Source organism: Lissotriton vulgaris, chromosome 11 (assembly GCF_964263255.1).
Source record: "Lissotriton vulgaris chromosome 11, aLisVul1.2, whole genome shotgun sequence".
In the NCBI taxonomy this organism is placed as follows: Eukaryota; Metazoa; Chordata; class Amphibia; order Caudata; family Salamandridae; genus Lissotriton; species Lissotriton vulgaris.
The window spans coordinates 1104266462-1104286373 of record NC_141699.1 but is presented as its reverse complement, the minus strand read 5'-3'; the positions used below and the strand labels follow the sequence as shown (position 1 = coordinate 1104286373).

The 19912-nt window shown below is 41.5% G+C and overlaps 1 protein-coding gene across 1 annotated transcript in view; it reads right to left on the bottom strand.

Moving 5' to 3' along the window:
• Positions 1–19912, bottom strand: part of LOC147684240 (uncharacterized) — a 270590-nt gene that overhangs the window by 166593 nt on the left and 84085 nt on the right. The window contains exons 24-28 of the mRNA XM_086944641.1: positions 16928–17127; positions 10344–10724; positions 8048–8331; positions 6296–6567; positions 83–142 (exon numbers count right to left, since the gene is read on the bottom strand). Of these exons, the coding sequence (XP_086800767.1) occupies positions 83–142; positions 6296–6567; positions 8048–8331; positions 10344–10724; positions 16928–17127 (1197 nt within the window). The remainder of the gene's footprint in view (positions 1–82; positions 143–6295; positions 6568–8047; positions 8332–10343; positions 10725–16927; positions 17128–19912) is intronic.

Below are 19912 nucleotides of genomic sequence, written 5' to 3'. Positions count from 1 at the left end.
GAAAGGCACTATCAGAAAAACAGCTGTGAGTCCTTTCCAAATGCAAAAGATGCTGGTTAGTGTTTGAGTCCCGAAGTCTTACCTGTAACAGATGGTAGAGTTGTCATCATACTAGTCGGTGTTGATAGTGTTGAAGTAACATCTGCAAAGGTTCAAGAGAGAAAAGAGAAATAACGGTTGTGAGACTTTGAAGGAACTGTGACAGACACTGCACAAAAAGCAAGCATTGTTAACAAATAGATGAAGAAATATGAACAAGCTGAGCATACAATAGAGACACTTCATCTGTCTGACGCATCACAACTAATGGTATCCTTGTCCAAAACAACATCAAGATAGCTTGTCGAGTCTCAACTCCTTGGTCAAAGCTAAATTGCTACCCAGCTTTTGAAATGAAGAAAAACGTTTATGCTTAATGCAAATGTTTCACATTTTTAAAGTTTTCACAATAAAGATATCAAAGGGTCAGATTCAGACAAGGCAAATCCAACATAAAAAGTCAGAACTTTATTCAGGTACGGTTACTTCCTTCTTTGGATTAGAGCTTTGCCTTTTATGGGCTTCACAAAGAACCCTGAAAGGCGTCTTCATAGTTTATTTCTTAGAAGACTCCCTTCATGCAGAGTAAAAGGCAAAAGTATGTATTTGTAAATATTTTTTTAACAGGTAACATTTTCCTCCCTGGCAAAGCACCTTCGCATTCATTTAATTCTGTTTTCCACACCACATCACAATGTTTACCATCTCCCACTTGCACTGCAGCTTCATCACACCTTTCCAGCCAAGCTCATCTTTAAAAGAAGAAACCAGGCAACAGGACTTCACCTCCCATCACTCATCAGAACAGGACGTGACATCACTGGCTTCCCAGGCAAAATGATCTTTAGAAGAAGAAGCCAGGCAACGGGACTATATTTCCCATCACCCATATGCACAAGAAGTGATGGCATTGGTTTACCACCAAAACTATCTTTAAAAGTACAGGACAGGCAAAAAGACTTCATTTCCCTTCACCTATCTGAATAGGAAGTGACATCACTGCCTTTCCCATCATCATTCTGCACTAGAAGTGACATCACTGCCTGTCTTCTCCTTACTTTAGTCAATTCATCAGGACGTCTCACTGCCCGGCGCCCACGCAAAGTGTGGACACAGGCAGGGGCATAGCCTGTTTAGACCTGTCAGAATTACGACTTGCTTTGGGAGAGAACCCCTATTCCATTGAAACCTGTGAGGTAAGATATGATCTTGTGCCACACCCCGGACCCCATATGGACAATCCCAACATTAACACCCAGACTGTAACAACACAAATACTCAGATAACATCCTTATAACATGTAGACTCAACCTTGTACACATCCCATTAACTACCACAGAACCTCAAACTACAGACTACACATTCCAACTCATGGTCATTAACGCTCGCTCTGTAGTACTCCATGCACTAGTTATCACCGATCTTCTCACCTATCACAATCTTGACATGCTCTGTATCACAGAAACACGGTTCACCCCCACATCCTCACACATTCGAGATGTCCTTGTTACCATAGGCTACAGCATCCATTTTGTGGACTGTGCCTATATGAAGGAAAGACATCTAGCTGCCATCCTTAAGTCATCCTGGTCCGACTCCCTAGGCAAGCATGTGACACCCAACTCCATGGAGCTCCTGATATTCCATCAACAGGCCTCACAAGCGGAACAAACACTTCATTGATGAATTCTCAGATCTCCCCCACCTCATCTATTAAACACACCAACATCACCCTTGTGGGTGACTTCAACCTCCCAGAATGCACAGTGTCAAAGGAAAAACCAAGAAACATCCTCCTCAACCTCATCTACTCACTCAATTTGTTACAACACATCACCCAGACAACACACACCAAAGGCCACATCAGTGTCCTCATCTTTTCAACAATATCAGAAGTCCAATACCAGCCACTTGCACTCCTGGACCGCACTGACCACCTCACCGTCCCTATCTCACCGTGCTAACCATATTCTTAATGACTCCTAATCAAGTTTCAGATCACATTTCAACACAGAGAAAGCTACCTCATGCATCTTAGTTCATGCCCTTGTGACCACAGATGATGACCTGTTCCATCAACAAAGTCAGCCACTCAACCTTCATCCACACCCCGGAGTCTCGATTGGGATTTACTGGCAATATCCTTCAATGGGTGTCCGGCTCTCTCTGCTGCCACCACCGGTTTGTTCACATGGGCATCAACAGGTCACAAAACATCCTTATCACCTGTGGAGGCCCCAAGGGCTCTGTACATTCTCTTGTCATCTTCAACCTTGACATAGAGCCTCAAAGGGCTCCACTCACACATAACACCAGAAAGATTCACCAATATATCAAGAATACACAACTCAATGTCTCCTCGGCTTCAGGCATCCAAAGCCTCAAACACTGTTTGCTCCTCATCCAGTCATGGCTGTCCTGCGCCTATCTGAAGATCAACCCAATCAAGACAGAATTCCTGTTATGTGCCACAAACACGACGCAAGAAAGGGTAGAAACCTGGCTCAGTGACGTGAGCCTTGACAGGTTCAAACCCCAACTTTTAAGGACTGTCAAGTCACTTGGTTTAACTTGGACATCAACCTCACCGTCAATCATCATATGACCAAAAAACACAAAGACAGCTCAGTAACAGCTCCCTCTTCTAAAGAAAGTACAACAGCTTTTTCCAGAAACTGACTTCAGAACTGCTGTTCAAGCCTTCATACTCTTGCATCTGGATGGAGGGAATGCCCTGCTCCAATGCCTCTCAGAAATCACTCTGGCAACTCTTCAAGGCATCTTACAGCTACAGAAACATCTCATACAGTGCCAGAAGATATTTAAACATATCACTCTCACCCTGATGCAAATCCATTGGCCACACTTATTGACTTGCACCATGACAATGCACAAACTACTGCCCCCAACACACACACACATTTCCTGCAGACAAGCTCACCATTTCTGATGGCTCTTAGCACACCATCAGACTGGCTACTCAGACTGGAGAATAAGAAGTGTATAAAAAGAAAAAACAAAACAGCAGCCCTTGTCCATCTGTGCACCCTGGATATGGAACAACATCCTGTATCCATAAGGACTGTTCCAATGCAGCTCCAATTTTGGAAAACATTTAAGACACACTACATCTACATCACAGTGCAGTAACAATCTTATAATCAGCAACCTCTCCTCTACTCTTTGACTGTAGGCTTGCCTGTGCCCCAGTGCAGCTCCTACTTTCTCTTCTATTACTCCTGGACTGTATGTTTACCATTTACCCTGCACATCGCCCGCTTTCGGATCAGCTAGGTTTGCTCCACATACATACACAAATACATGCAATGGCTCTTTTCATTTCAAAGGAGTAGGTTTGTTTTTGTTCCCCAGTAGAAATCTACATGCAAAACCATGTGGGGAGCACATCGGAACTTGCCTGTTGCCGCTGGGGAGTCCGGGTGGAGGATTGCCGACCTGCTTGACCTGCTGGGGTTGCTGCCTGCCTGCCTCCCGCTGCCCGCTCCCACTTCCACCTGGGGAAGGGCTGGCCGCCGTGGAGTGTAGGTCAGGGAACTACAACCCCCAGCATCCCAGGGAACCAGGTGACCCAATTGTAGCGCCAGGAGGCGCATTTAACTTTCGTCAGCCCTCCCTCCAGATCTTCTTGAGACCTTGTGATAGCCTAACAATTGCACACCCCATGATGACACACAAGGGGGTGACCAATAAATCTATCAGCCAGAGAGGCTTGCACTCAGGGTCACAAGTTCTATGCAGGCCATCTCCGCTCACCACCAATATGAATGAACCTGCCAAGTCTAGCATATCTATCAACCAATCGCCCGACCCAACCATTGGCATACCGCAACATCTCTCGCTGCTGGATGAACTAAATTCCCTCTGCAAAACAAGGTATGCCACCGTGGAACCCAGAAATGAAATTAAAATTTCCTCCCCTTGCCTCGCTAAACGAACGAGTATGTCAACCCCAATCGTTAGCCCCCTGACTCAACCGAAAAATGTTAACACACCAAACACAGTGTCTTCGCAGTCCACATCTAGCAAAAGGAAATGGGATGGGGTCAAGCCCACAGGGAATAAATCAAAACAACAAAAACTCTGTTTCAGCTCTCCAACGACTGCAACTAACCCCCTTCAAAAATTGGAAGAAAAAATAGACCAATGGATAACCTCCTTCAATTCGAAGTTTTTGGCCCAGATTGAACAAACGGTTGGCTCACTCATTTCACCACTGATTGTCAAAATTACCACCCTAGAGGATAGGCTTTTGGGAATAGAGAAATGTTTAAAGACCTACCAAACCCACACTGAAAATTCTTTAACATCAACCGGTCCCAACCCACTTGGTACTAAAAGTAACAATCAAACCCGCCCCCTAGTCCCTATCCTTCCACCCCCCAATGCACATAAAGCTAATCACAAACCGGGCCCTTTAGAATATACTGCTACAAAAGTAGAGTCTAATAAGAATACAACTCACATGCAGCTACCCCCGGAGGCTGCACCCTTCGTGTGTGTTCTTGCGGGAGTCCCAGAAATCAAACATGGAAAAACGGAGCGGGAACAAGACTTGCTTAACAAAGTCACATATTGGCTAACTAAAAACAGGCCCCTGCCCCTAAGTTTTGACTGTACCATCAAGTCTGTTAGGAGGGTGGGTTGGCTAGGCCCCCTACAAAAAGATATTGACGGTGACCTTGTTCTAATAAAATTCAGAAGCAGCTCAGTCGTTCCCTACCTGCGAACTTTGTACCCCCGTGAAGGTGTCGGCCCTATATCCATCTGGGACCTACACGATTTCTACCCAAGCATGGTATATACCCCTAGACTAAAACTAAGGGCAGAATCAGCTCACCCGATGGGCAGAAACACGCGTGCATTGTGTGGCCATGGCTTTTCCGCCTTCAACCACCTTGTAACAATGTACATTGGCCATGGGTTTGGAAAATTATGAATTCTACTATGAAACAAAGGAACTTATTCATGCAACATGGACTAATGTTTTATCTTTCTTCCACTTTGTTTTTATATTTAATTTTTTCATGAATGTTTTTAAATGTATGCCTTTATGATTTTAAACAAAAATCGAATAAAGCTAAAGAACTGAACTGAACCATGTGAATCCTCACACACTCCTGTGTTTGTGGGTGTTCAGTGTAGTTTGGAGAGATACCTTGATTGAAGACATTTATACATTTGGTGTGACAAATCTTCTAAGTCTCCAAATCTGTACAAAACATTTATGTGATACTGAGTTTAACTAACAGCTCAGTGTTTTTGCTTACTTTTCTTATAGTTATAATCACTGAGTTACGGGTCTTAAGTTTGCTTTTTTACTTATTAAATATTTGTTCCACAATTCCACAATGAATTAATAGTGTGAGGCTCATTAGCCACCTCAGAGAGCTTTGACCCTGGTTTCCTCTTTATCTGGCAGAATCCACAAAAACATGATAAAACCTTACCATGGCACCAAAGTCCAGAGATGTGGGTTTGACACAACCCATCTCTTAGGGAACTGCTATCCCCCCTGAATCTGGAATTACGCTAACGCATTACACGAGTCGACATCTAACAACCCAGACGGATAAGCAGCACCACCCCCATCACCTTGAGACCCTCACGGGTGAGTAGCCACGCTATACAAACCCCTGATTGATTGAGAACCTTCTGAAAGAAGAATAAATAGAGGTGGCAACTGGAGGAATCAGAAATGTGTTGGTAACTAAAAGTACAAATGCTTGTATGATTAACAAACTATAATTTTATGACCGTCATTAACTGTACTGCACAAGATGAGCAAACTTTGAAATTGACAATTATGTGGGTGCAGAAATACATGACTTCAGAGTATCATTTGCAATCAGCTGTATGTACAGATGTGTGTGATGCAGAACCATATCTTTTTTAATGTAAGTTGGCTAACTTTATTCCATTCCAAATGTTGAAATCTCCCAGGTGCACTTGCCAACTAAAATACTCACAGGGAATGAGAGTAAAGAAGTCAGTGTTAGTTAAATACACAGCTTTCAAGGTGTGTTGCCTGGAGACATCTTTGTGCAGTAATTGTCTCGTGGCTTTCAAAGATTGTCTCAAACCTAAGGAAGCTTTAACATATTATGTTAAAGTAAAAGGCAAAAACCAATGAGAAGTTGAACCTTGAGTTACACTGAAAGGTTGTTCTCTTCAAAGGAATCCTCTTGGGATAAGTGCATGCATTATTAATTAGGCAGCGTGATCCACGGGCACTCACCGCAGATGGTGTCCTTCTTCCAGTCTCCCAGGTCCACTCCTGCTGCTTTGCAGGCTTCTGCGTAGGACTCCAGGGCTCTGCAGAGCCACTCTGTGCTGCCCCCGTTGGCACACGCATCATAGACGCAGCTCTCAAAGTACGTCTCAGGAGGTATATGCGCATGGCAGGCAGCGAAGGGACCGCTCCCTGTGGTGATGATCCTGCACCGTCCTTCGGATTCTTGCTGCAAGGGTGGGGAGCAGGTCACAGGAGGAGGCGGAGTTGAGCTGCAACTGTGAGGACAAAGGCAGATTGGTCATGAGTTGAAAACATTTGGTATGAAAAGTTGTGCCCAACAACCTAATAGGAGCAGATAATACTTTCTTTAAAATAGAGGAACATTTATTGATACAAGCATTGCACATTAATAGAAAATGTATTTATTTATTCATTATTGCAATTTGTAAAGTGCATACGTTTGCCCGTGGGCGCATTGAGAAATGTACAGATTAAGACTGTACAAATGTTATGATTCTAAAAAGATGTTCATTTTATGAATTGTGAATATGGGAGGCTGCCATTTAGGGGCAATTTGTGTTGATACCTTGAGGTTCTGTAATTCTCGAGTCTGACTCCATTTTGTTCTGTGCCACCATTTTGTGTTGCCCTCACGTAGGCCTGTAAAGGTAGCCTGGCGAACAAAGTGGCCTGGCCTTCTTAGTTCATGTATACATTAACTAGGTTTCTTTTTGACTCTGAAATGAACTGTAAGAAACTGACCTCTTCACCTGAAACTGACCTCGCAAAGCCAATTTCCCTGATCGATCTTTGTCTGAGATTGCCAATCAATGTTCAGGACATCGTTAACTTTTTAGTTTCCTTGCACATGCCTTATCTGGTTCAGCATCTGTTACTGTTTCTTTTTTATGTTTCTTCATTACACGGGTTATGCTTTCAATTATAGGTTTGTCCGGCTTGAGGAGATTGAATTTGGGACATTCCTAATAATTAACTTTTGGGTTGGGATACTGTAAATTGAGTTTTTGCTATGTGATACTTTGTTTGAAAATGTATCTTATTGGCTAGAATTTTGTGCAGTGGGTGTACATTCATAATGTGAATATTGGGTATAAAAGGAGACGTCTCGCCTTAGTAAAATGAGCAGTCTCCTGAGAATTTACACTGTGATGTAATTCTAGGATCACTGTTACTAGCTGCAGCTAATAAACTTGGTCTCTGACGCCATCCAGAAGTATTCCGTGTCTTTGAATACCAAGACAGGCGAACTCGAAGATCTTAGGCATGCCCCTGACGCCGCTGGGTTAAACCCCAGTTCTTCAACGTCAACTCTCCTCCCTCCTACCCAATTCTAACACCCTCTCCAAAACCAGAGTTCCTCTAGACCCTATATGACATAGTCACTCTTAGGTTAGGATACATATACTTTTATGCACTCTACTATTCAAGTCACGTCTACCTCTAAAACTTTACTGAACAAATTTTCAATCCTTCATTTTCACTGAAACCTAAAACTGATGGACTACCCATTCAAAGACCAACTTTCATCTCATCTGAACTGTTTATTCACAGAAGAGGTGAGATGCCTGGTGCATGAGGACTGTAGCGGGCACACAAAATAAATGATGCCATCCCTCTTTTAGGACTGACTTTGCAACCAGATGTGCACTTCCTGGAGAGACTACGGCTGGACATTTCCCCTCGTTGTATCGCCCTAGTATTTACCTTTGTGCCTTTGTGTAAAGAGGTACTCACGTCCATTCACTATCGGGCACTCTCCAGCTGTTTCCAAACACATTGACATCTTGGACTACAGAGCCGTCCGGTGTCAAGAAGTCGTCCTCCCGGTTGTCCGTGTAGGTCCCACACAATCCACACAAAACGCCTTTGTGGTATTCCTTCACTCGGACAAGGAGTTCCTGGTCACCGTCAAACTGAAGCTCAAGACCAAAGCCCGTCGTCACCGTCACGTAGGAGCCACTCAGCGATACCATCATGCCAGATACGGTGATAGGCAGAGCAGTTTTAATGTGATTAAGCTGAGTGAAAGCAAAACAGGGAAGAAACTCATTTTATCATTTGTTCCAGGCGGAAACCCCTAATTGTTTGTAAATGTCTTCTTATAAAATCGATTTACTTTTATTTTTTTAATACATTTCAAACCACAGCAAACATGGGCGTTGAGGTTTTAGTATAGTATGAGTAAATTATCCATGTAAAACAGACATTTGCTTTGGTAACAATCACAACCTGTGTTTATGTTTTCTGTAATTTCTCATCAGAAACAATATGACTTGTTGTTTGTCTGAGTGCACACTCTGCTCACGGGATAGTGACCACTCTTTATGGTGAATCAGTTCTGCTGGAAATGTTGTGTCAAATCTCTGTGTTTGCATTTCTTTTATTATTCATGGGGACAGAGAATTCCTCTTTAAGAAAACCTGTTGTTACTCTCAGCAAGTTAATCAATATGGTTTATCTTGTTGCCTAAATAATAACCTTAATTCATTCTAGTTTGACCTCCATTTCATGATGAAAGGTCTTCTGGGTGCTGTTAAATCTGTGCATTCCTTTCTATCTCAGGGCTGCGTGATATTCAAGTGTTCTACCTTGCAATCCTTAAATGCACCAATGTTTTAATTGAAGCCTTCGTCAACCACCTAGGCAACTTCTTCGTACATATTACTGTAAAGTGTTTCCATTCCTCAATAGAAAATGGATAGGAAGTGAAAATGGAAGGCACACTATAGCTCTTTATAATTAAAAAATAGCCAGGAGTTTCAATCATAATGCAGAGGGGCAGAAAGATATTTGTAATTAATTGAAAAACAAACATTTCCCTGTTTGGTGCGAAATTGGTAGCCAAGGAGTTAGCACTCAAAGAGGCTATCAAGGTTTTAACTCCGATCCTAGTGTGATGTACAGGCAATCATACAGAGAAAAAAACAGAAGACACTTCTAAGATTAAAACATTTCAATGACGTCATCCATATGGTTATTGAAGCAATGAAAGAAACTGCCTCTAAACATAAGGACACTGGGGTAAACTCACATTCGTACTTGAGTACATTTCTGAGACCTTATTTAACACTAAATGGGATTCCCTCTAGATCTTTGAAGACTAATGAAAATTCAAAAAGGAAAAGCTACAAAACTTCAACTTACCTTGCAACCAAAGTCTGCTGTGGAACACACATAATATACAAAAATATCAAGATCAAAAATTGAAAATAAGAAATTAATCTGGAAAAAGACAAGATTCCTCATGCTGAAAGGTGTCGCATCATTCCAACTGAAACCTGGCTTCCAAAAAAGCAGTAGTCTCATCTCCTCAAAGACACCTCGCCACAGCATGACTGCCTCGATGCCGCACTCTCTCAGGATTGCTTCTCTCCTACACCTCTGCTGCGCCTATCCTCTACTCACAGGTGTCTTCTCTTCCTCACCCATATTACTTCAACCCTGCTGGCAAGCCTAGTTGAAACCTACTCCTCTCCTTCTCTACTCTAACATCTGTGCTCCCCTACTTGCTTCTGAAGGGTCTAATTCAAACCCATGCTGACACACCGCTGTGCGTGCCGCGGCTATTTACTGCCACCTTATACCAAAGAATCAGCTTGTCTGTTACCTAAGTGACAAATGCAACATTTTCTGATGCACACACAAGTAATATTAATAAAAAATAATTTTAAAAAATAATAATAATAAAAATACAACTAATAATAATATCAATATGTTTACAATATTGAATGAAACATAATATAATCTGATGGACTCCCTTACAACCACAGTTTCCTATTTCCGCAAATACAATGATATATTGAACTAGTATTTAACTCCTGGTCCAGACTTAAAATCCCCTCTAGGGTATGATGTAAAATATCTGTTCTGCTGATTGATGTTCAAGGATCATTTCCCATCAATGCCATTTGCTTACACATCTATTGACATACATTATTGGTGATATAGTTAGTGTTTAGTGATTATATTTTGATGCAAGGTCAGAAAGGATATTTTCATATGAATTACTGGTACATCCATTTATACTTACATAAACCACTTTATTCTTCCTCAGAGCGATGTGAGTGCCATTCACTGTTAGCGCGACTGAGTTCAGAGCGGTCCAGCTTGGGCTGCCGCGGTGCTCATTGCGGGTAGTTACACTGAATCTGGTTGAGGTGTTTCCACAGGTCTCTGTGACGGTGTAGTTACAGGATCCCTGGAAGTGGTGAAGTCTCCCATCGAATGTTGTGTAGTGCGGGTCCCCATAGATGTGGCAGGTGGCGGTGCTTGCTGGGTAGCAATCCCTGACGCCATTTTGAATCTTACAGATTTCATCACTCATGCATGCGACTGCAGAGCATTGCATGAGGTTATTCCCCTTACACTCACACCTCCTCACACAATTCTCCTCCATGACATTCTCTCCTTTCTGCAGGGATAGAAAAGAATATATGAAAGATTGTGCCAAGCCTTGCTCTCTGATAATGCAGCATTTTATGTAATATCCCGTGCCTGTCTCAGGACCCGATGCATCACACTCTTTCGGTACCACACTCAACATATGTAATGCTCCTCTGGGATAAGAGATATAAGTTTGTCTGCTGCTGTCTAGATCTGACTTCAGCCCTTCTCCATCGTTCAATCTCAAGTGTGCACAGCACCTATCCTGCAGTAACAGTGAGACCTGCATGTCAAGGAGACATAGATAAACTTGTTGTGTTCTTAGGTCAATATACACACAGGGAGAAAAGGGGGGAGGGGTCCTAGGGAACTATTTTGAGACCAAGCATGGATTCAGTCCCCAACTCAAATAGATACAAACAACAAGGGTATCCACAGGTTTAATACTAGCGCTGGCTAAGTAGAACATGATGGTGTGAAACCGGCATAACTATATATAGGACGGATTCCCACCACTCACCGAGGTGACATGCTTCAACATCTGGGTCTCCTCCTAGCGCCACTCTAGTGAAGCCAAGGGCTACAACCCTTCCACTATGAAGGGGAGCTCATGGATGTTTTCAATATTCATTAGAAAATTGTGTGGTATTGCACTACTTGGGGAGACCACTGTATGTGAATAAGATGTTATTAAAGAGTGATGGGCACAGTGCATGTGAGTAAGTAAGTGATGTAAAATGCACACCAAGAGAAAACAACTTTATTAAATATCTCCTGATGTCCAGGTTAAAAACAGTGTAACAAAAGTTTTTACATAATAACTGTCAGTGTCAGCAAAGGAAAAAACAATGGTCTACATGTTTCAGCCTATTGTATTTAACTAAATCCCTGGCTTTCTTCAGGACCAAAAACACTCGATCTTTTGCTACTGCAAAAAAAATGTGCTCAACAAAATAACATAAATCATAAATCAATTCTGAATAGTGTCATGGTTGGATCAATCTCAACCATGTAACCTGTATTAGTAGGTTATTTTAGGTCACCATATAACTTTTAACATTATACTGGTATCTCGTAACCACAAAGGAATAGGCATAGGCTATAACCGGACACAGAGAGACCTATTGTGCGAGTACCCTAGAAGCAGAGAGACAGTTATGTTTTAAGACTAACAAAAGGCATGGCAAGGATGGCTTAGATATGGGAGTGCTTCTTAGGAGATTTAGGAAGACTTTTCTATGGACGTAACCAAGCCCACTGCAAACACAGTATGTCCTGTTACACATCTTTTAGTTGCTCTGAGAATCTATGAGGCCCATTTCTCAATAGTGGCAGCACACAAGATCAAGAGACACAGTATGCCCTGCTTTGCATGTGTTTGCAATGCATGCACCAACTTGACCTCCACTGTTAGTGTAACTATAGGACTGACTGTCGGCAAGGATATTTTCTTGCCCGCCTTTTGCTAATATTCAGGAAAAGAGAAGCATGTATGAAACTCATGCTGTCCTATTATATTTGATGTTTTCCTAACACTCTGATAGACAGTCTCTGACTTCAATCTTTTATATGCAGTCTTTTTCCTAACCCGCCTGTTTCAGAAGTGATATTATCTTACTTGGGGAAATGCATTTCTGACTGAAATCTCTAAACTGACCCCCGCATGAGGCAAGGATTCAGCTAAATTTTGTCTGCATGACTCGTAAAGCACTAAACTTCAACACAAACATTTTGAAATCCGTGCCCCCTAAATTCAAATTGAACCCCTCAACTGCATCATTCAAAAAAGAAGTCAAAGTGCTTCTGATGGACAGGTTTCTGTTCCAGAACCCACAGTCTCTACTCTCTGGGCACCAATATGATGCAGTGTCTACACCCATGGATATTACTCACCTGCTATGACCCGGTTTATTGATTTGTAGGCTTGGACCTTGGGGTGATCTTCGCCACCCAACTTGTGGAGCGGCATTTACCCTGTACCGTTTGCAAGTATGTTTGCTGTTTGAACTACCTGTTTCATCTTTCCTGACCATTTGTAAATCACTCTGATACACTCAAGTGTCATGTTTGTGCAATATAAAACTTTATAAATGAACGAAATGTGGATATTCTTTTCTTTAACCACATCAGTGCTCATGACGAGCTCAGCTCGTCATGAGGCACAGTGGTGCTGTGCTCATGACGAGGGATGTATGTCGTTACAACGCATACTTTTACAACGCATACCTTTACAACGCATTTTTACACCCCAAAAAATCCATTACAGTGCATTTCATTACAACGCATGCCATTACAACAAATTCTTTAAAACTACCTTTACAACGCATTCCACTACAACGCATTCTACATTTACAATGCATACCATTACAACGCATACCATTACATTGCATGTATGGTAAGTATTGGATAGTGTAGGGGTAAAAATTACTATTCTAACTCCAGGGGGGTGCAACAGTAGGGTAAGCGCCGCGGGGGAATTAGCTGTGTGGCGAAGGGGTTAAAGCACATGTTTTCCTTCATGGAGTAGAGCTCCCATGAAGCTGGGAAAAGGCATCTTCTGCTGCAGGTCTTTTTACTTTCACAGATGTTGTATTGCTGATGTTCCTCACACTGGCTGATCTCCATACACCCCTATCTTCTCCTGCCCTCCTGATGAGGGCTTAGATTCGAATCAGATGCACTTCTACTTCTTTAATATATAGAATCAATCAGGAATACTATTTCTGACAGGTAGGAATGCTGCTATATGCCATTTACTTTGCCTTAATAACAATAAATATAATGTAAACACAGGTCTCCCACACCAGTGGCACAGCAACAACTACTTGTGTCTATTTTGTTCTGTTTATATCTAGGACGCTAATTCGATATTTCCGAGTTATGCCCTTGTGAGGTTATAATCAATAATACCCTGATAAAGGCATAAGAATCAGATCCATATTCAATAATAGCCCATACAGTCCAAGGCACAGCACGGCTACTCCCATCGTCTCCTAGAAAGCACAACGCGTTCTTTAAACAAACCAAGCCTCCAGCAGCCCTGGAAATTCCCCCCTGCTTTTGTTTTGATTTGAACAAGAACTCCTGGAGTCCAGCAAGAACTGTTAGTTCTAAGTGACATCTTATGTCCAACCTTACGTCAAACCCGGCACCTTCCAGGTATAAAATACCAACAGTTGCCTTAAGCAAACACACGGTGGTTTGGAGCAGAGCGGCCATCTACTTGCCCGAGAGCCCAGCTGATGCGAGAGCCCACGGAAGCCGCCCCTCCCGTTTGACGCACTGAGAGAGGCGCTGTCTTTTTCTCCAGCCGAGAAAATCCAGCTCTGGTGTTTCCAGCCTACCCTTGCTGGTTGCTGGAATATCGAGTCTGGAGGAAAGAGATACCAGACCTCCCACATTCTATTACCAAGGTACGGAGCTGACTAAACCCCTAAGAGAATTGTTGATGCAGATTCTTGGGGAAATAATCATAACCAATTTAACTTAAAGCTGCTACTTACTCATCTCCTCCCACGTGTTAGGCTTAGGTCAGGTACACCGGGGTAGGCTTAGTTAAAAGCACCAGTTGAGTATGTTAGTCAATGTATTTATGTATGTATATATTTTATCCATTTTAAAGTAACATATTGCTAAGAAACCATATCAATGCTTTTACAGTATTATTTCCTAATACTACTTTTACTGTACGCACTTTACTTTACTTTAAGTATTGCAATTGTGGCAATTCATTTCTCTTGCATGAGAAGGAAGACTGCTCAATAAATAACACCTTTTATTGAAAACGCCTGTCTCTCTATTTCTCTGCATTCTGGTGAAACTAATTATGCACTGCTGACTGAGTGAAATAGCTGTCTATTGTTTTCACACGACTCTAGAGATACACTCTTATTCTGAGGGAGCAAAGTTGTCATGTTTATGCAGTTGTCGGAAACTGAATCCCTTCTTGTCTGAGCCAGGGGAGCTTGTCCCTCCCTATTCATTCAAGAAAGTTTCCAGTGACCTCTGAGCTAGCAGGCGCAAACCTAAATTAAGTTTAACATAGTTAGTAGAGACCTAGATGACCTCAGTCCTACGTCTACACTGCTGTTTATGTTATTACAATGCGCAGAGCCTATTGGGAAAATAGGAACTACACTACAATTTAATTAATGTCAACTTGCCCATTGACCAACTAATTATCTGTCTTTTTCTGAAAAATCAATAGTGAGGTTGATTGATTGTCTGAAATTAATTTGATGTTATTAATTTGGGAGGGGCTACCTTTTTCAACTTAATAACCACAATCTGGTTAGGGCAAAATACAGTTCTTAGAGAGCCTCTGTTGATCCCTTGGAAGCTATAGCACAAGCAGAATGTACGTCCCCAGAGAAAAGAGTCAGGTGCAAGCAGGACTAACAACTTAAAGTCAGGAAAACAATGCAATATCACTCCCAAATCAGTTTAGTAAAATAGAGAAAAATACAATAAGCAAAGTCACACCGACACAATGAAAAGTGGGTAAGGGGAACTTGTTTTTAAATGTTTTGAGCCAAGAGGAGCCTAGAAGACATAAAGCTCCAATGTAAAGTGCTAGTTCACAATTGACCTGGACCTAGGTTTGATTTCGGTCCAACTGAGATGGAGTGGAGATCGGAAACAATAAGTGGTTCACCAGTCTTAGTCTTAATTCTGGAGATCAAAGCATTAAAACAGGCGAGTGTTGGTGTCAATAGAGGAACACGCCTGCTTATCATAGCTGGCACATTGTCATTGCCACTGCATCTGATTTACTGCCTCTAAATGGCCCATGGATTTACCTTTAATATTACATATCTTCTGGGTTCTTTAAATTAAATTCACAGGGGGGCAATTCTGAAAGATTTAGCCAGGTGTGATATCCTGACAAAAAATTATGCGCAGGAAGAGCCTGGTTTTCATTTTTACCAGTCCTCTCTGGGGAGAAATTTATGCTTGGTCACTTCAGCAATCCTCTAGCCCTCAGGAAAGGCTTCTAGGTACAAGGTCTCTCCCCAGCCAGGGCCTCTGCAGGGTCCAGTCTTCTGTGGGGAGCCAAACCTTCTGAGACATAGTAGTACATCTGCTTTTTGTGCTCCAGGAGATGGTAAACAGGAGGTCAGACAGATAGAGGTAGAGAGCCGTCTCTGTCTCTGAGTGACTCCAGAAGCCATGAGTGGTTGAGTCTAGTTTCTTCTACCTTTTAGGCAAATGTTCTCTTGCAGGGATTTTAATATTCCGAGGAGCGGGTAGTAATGTTCCAGTATTATCCTATGCACTAACCACTAATCCAAAAATTCCCTGCACCCAAATCTGACAGCTTATACCTCACTTTATTTTTCAGCACATCCTCTCTTGGTTTAGTGCAAACCTTTTCAAAAGCCCAAAAACAAGACGCATCCCTCCAACCTTTACATGGAGTCGATACTGTCTTTCCCCTAACCACTCTTCTAAGGTGAGGAGTGCTCAATCTGTCAGGGCCAAAACTGTCTTTCTCGCGTCCTGGGGTTAGAGCAAGAATGTCTAGGATTGCCCTGAGAATGGAAGCAGTTCGTCCCAGCTCGATCTGGCATCTCCAAAATAAGGAAGACATATGAAAGCGTCTCTTAGTTCTGCTATGTATTCCTCTCACTCGCTCCGGTGGCTAATCCCTGCTAACTGAGCAGTTGTTGAAAACATGCTCGCAGTCCTGGGCCCCAGGGCCAAGTCATTATCTGACAAATACAGGATTGTTAACAGCTAGCCAAGGATTGTACTGAGCCTTTGGTGACAAAGAGAAAAATTGGTTGTAAATCAGTTTACTCTCAGTCAGCAGCAAGTAGCCTTTCTTAAAGGGACTTTTCAACCAAACAAAAATCTGAGCGAAACATAGCTTTGAATTATCATTCTAGCATTTTTCTAATCAAAGATAATAAAATAACAATTGCATTTATATTTAGGTCTATTCCTAGATAATTCTGCTGTTCTTACCCAGTGAAAACAATCTTTAGCACTCATCACTGTGATAACTGATTCTTTCCACATTTCTGTTATGACCCTTTTTTATATCTGAGTCACTGTACCCTTTAGGTTTACAAGACGCATTTTGGGGGTGACTTAGTTATATATAAATATGTTTTCCTAAATAGCATAGGCACTTTTCTTAGAGACTAATTATTATAGTGGTTTTAAGCTGCAACACAGAAAGAGCACAACAGTAATTCTTGAATCCACTTCCATGACAGCAGCACTCACCTGGTAGTACTGGTCCTGGTACCAGCAGCCGCAGTCAGCATTGGACACACAGGTAGCCCCACTCTGGACATACCCCTCATTACACTCGCAGCCCTCGACGCAGGGCTCACTGCAGTTGTCTGGGGCAGTACGGTCAAGGCATGTCGCAGGGCAAGCTGTCATGCAAGCGTTGTAGTGGCTATGAGGCTCACAGGTGGGCGCTATATGGGAGAGAAATACACTAGGATTAACTGGAATTTTAACTTTGTGAATCAGAAAACAAAATAAGTCATGATAAGTGTTGTTTTTATGAATTATCGTTGATTGTTTGTAAGGTGCATCTTTTAATGTACTGTTGAGCGGAGGATAGCCTGAATCAAATCACAGCAAATAAACCCTGTGACCTGCAGGACACAATCCTGTGGTAGGCTTGTTTCCTTAAATATTTATTTGTACTTTTAAAAATAAAAATTATGGCACTACTACCAACTTGTGATGTCATCACACACAAACTGAAGCCATACCACTTAGACATTAAAAGCTCCTCTAATGGTGATTACGTTCACACTGAACCTGTTGGTTGCCACTATGACTCCCAGTTCATTAATAGCCTCAGTTTTGGTCATCATAGTGAGAGGCGTTATGACCTCAGTCTCCCTGGTGGCCACCATACTCCGGGCGAGTACGTGACTAGGCTGTGCAGCCTTATAACAAGAATTCATACTTTGATCTGGAGAAGTGACACTTAGAACTTGTTTGATGGAGTAGATATTTCCCCTTTTCCCATTTACCAGCAAGCAGTCAGTAACTTGACAGGAGGAGGGGGGGGGCAGAGACACCAGAGTGGAGTTTCTTGTTCTAAAGGATATGACTTTTAATTTAACGTTTGACTTACCAGTTTGGTGTTTGTTTTATGTTCATCCTTTTATGGGAATTTTCTAGTCAAATACATTTCATGGGCATTCATTGGAGAGGTAGAGCATCTGATAAAATGCTTAGGGGATGTGTTTAGGGGATTCAGTTTTTTTAACTGGTAAATCTCAAAGGACCTTCTGATGGACACACTCTAGAGTGAGCTACTGATGTCATCATTTAAGAAGATAGATATTGAGAGAGTGATTAGACAATTCAATTTAGGATTTTTATCTTGATATGTATCTTTTTTTTTTTTGCAGAGTTTTATATAGCGCGAACTAGACCCAAACCGAATCAGGTATCAGAGCGCTTTACATATCATCAGAGGACAAAGGTTTCCTTCCCTTCCACCAGTGGGTATCCCTTACCTAAGGTTTTCTCCTCCTCCGTTTTTTTTATACCTTTCTTTCTAAATACATGGGTGACTTTTTTGCACCCTTAATTATGGGTGACTTTTTGCACTCTAATTTAGGAACTGTGTCCTTTTGGTGGTTAAACGCTTTACATATCACCAGTTACGTTACATGAGGATACTACATGCTCTTCTCTGATGAGTCAGCACAGACAGCAGATGATTGTTTGTAGCTTTTAAACCGGTTGAGAAGCAATGACAGTTTGTAAGTCACCAAAGAAACAGATTAGAAATAAAAAATAAAAAGATTAGAGCATTGGAGGATTTGATATGAAAATTAAATGGGCATGACCATTAAAAGTTAATTTCCATTGTGGTTCCATGTAAGAATATGCTGATACTTTCTGTAATCAATATTTACTGAAAACGGTATCCTAAGTATCAAAATATTAAATAAGGCGTGGCAATGGAAGTGGGAGGGGTTAATGAAAATTACGTTTGAATTAACATTGCCAGTTAGTCTACTGAAGGAGCAATGTTTTAAAAATTTATGTTTATATTGTTATCTGATAAAATACTAAGAAATTGTGAATAACTAGCTCCGAATTGTAACCAGCGGGGGTTAGAGGTGGACGTATGTTAGGGGTATGATCTGCAATTCAGAGTGTATGTGGGCCAGTATTTGAGAGTATTTCTCAAATACTGTTGAAGCATCAGTGGTAGTGGTGTGCCTTAGAAGATTATTAAAAAGTACCTTAATCCTTTTGAAAATGTTGAATGAGCAGATAATCTTAATGAATGTGTTAATATATGTATTATAAATATTTGATATGTATTTTACTCATATTTTGAATGGTGATATTTTAATTTTATGTGGGCATCTTTCTGTAAGGTTTTTCACAAGCTATTTTGCTTTCATTATGTTTTGATTATTATTGATTTTCTATTATTGTTAACAGGAACTTCTGTAACACAAATATGCATTCAAAAACTTAAGATAAAGAACAATTGTTAACTCCCACACCTGTCACTCTCCTATCAAAACACCTGAGAGAATGTCTGTTGTAGTAGAGCTTGGGTAGGAGGAAGCTGAACTTCGGTCCTGATTTATATTTCGGAGGATGTGTTACTCTGTCACAACGGTGACTGATAATTCAGCCCCTATAATCCCCTAGGATATAATGGAATTTATATTTCGGCAGACAGAATATCCGTCACCGTTGTGATAGAGTAACCCTTCTAAGATGAGCAGTATAACATTGAACTGTTTAAAGCTTGGAGACTGTGCTTGTAACTTGTAAAAATATGGAACAACTATATACTTTGATGGCTGTATGTGTATCTAGAGATGTGCAAAAATGCACAATACTTGCACTGTATACATCACAGAATTTAAGGTTGCATTATACAAGCACTATAGGAACAAATGTGCATGTTTATGTAGATCCTACACTTCATATATTGAACTTTACGCAGCTAGGATGGAGCAAAATCAGACCACCTTGCTATAGTTATTTGGACTTAATGAGTGAATGTAAGTATGGTTGGGAATTATGTTGAGTGGGGTAGATGGTCCAAGTGAGGTGGTCCCCTCCAACCGGATGCTTGAAGGGTCCCTGGGAGTGTTCAGTACCAGCAACTCAAGGGTTCAGAACTATGAGCCTCTTTTGAATATCACTCAGGATATTTATATTATTAGGCAATAATACTGTTAATATATAGGACGATAAATGATGGTT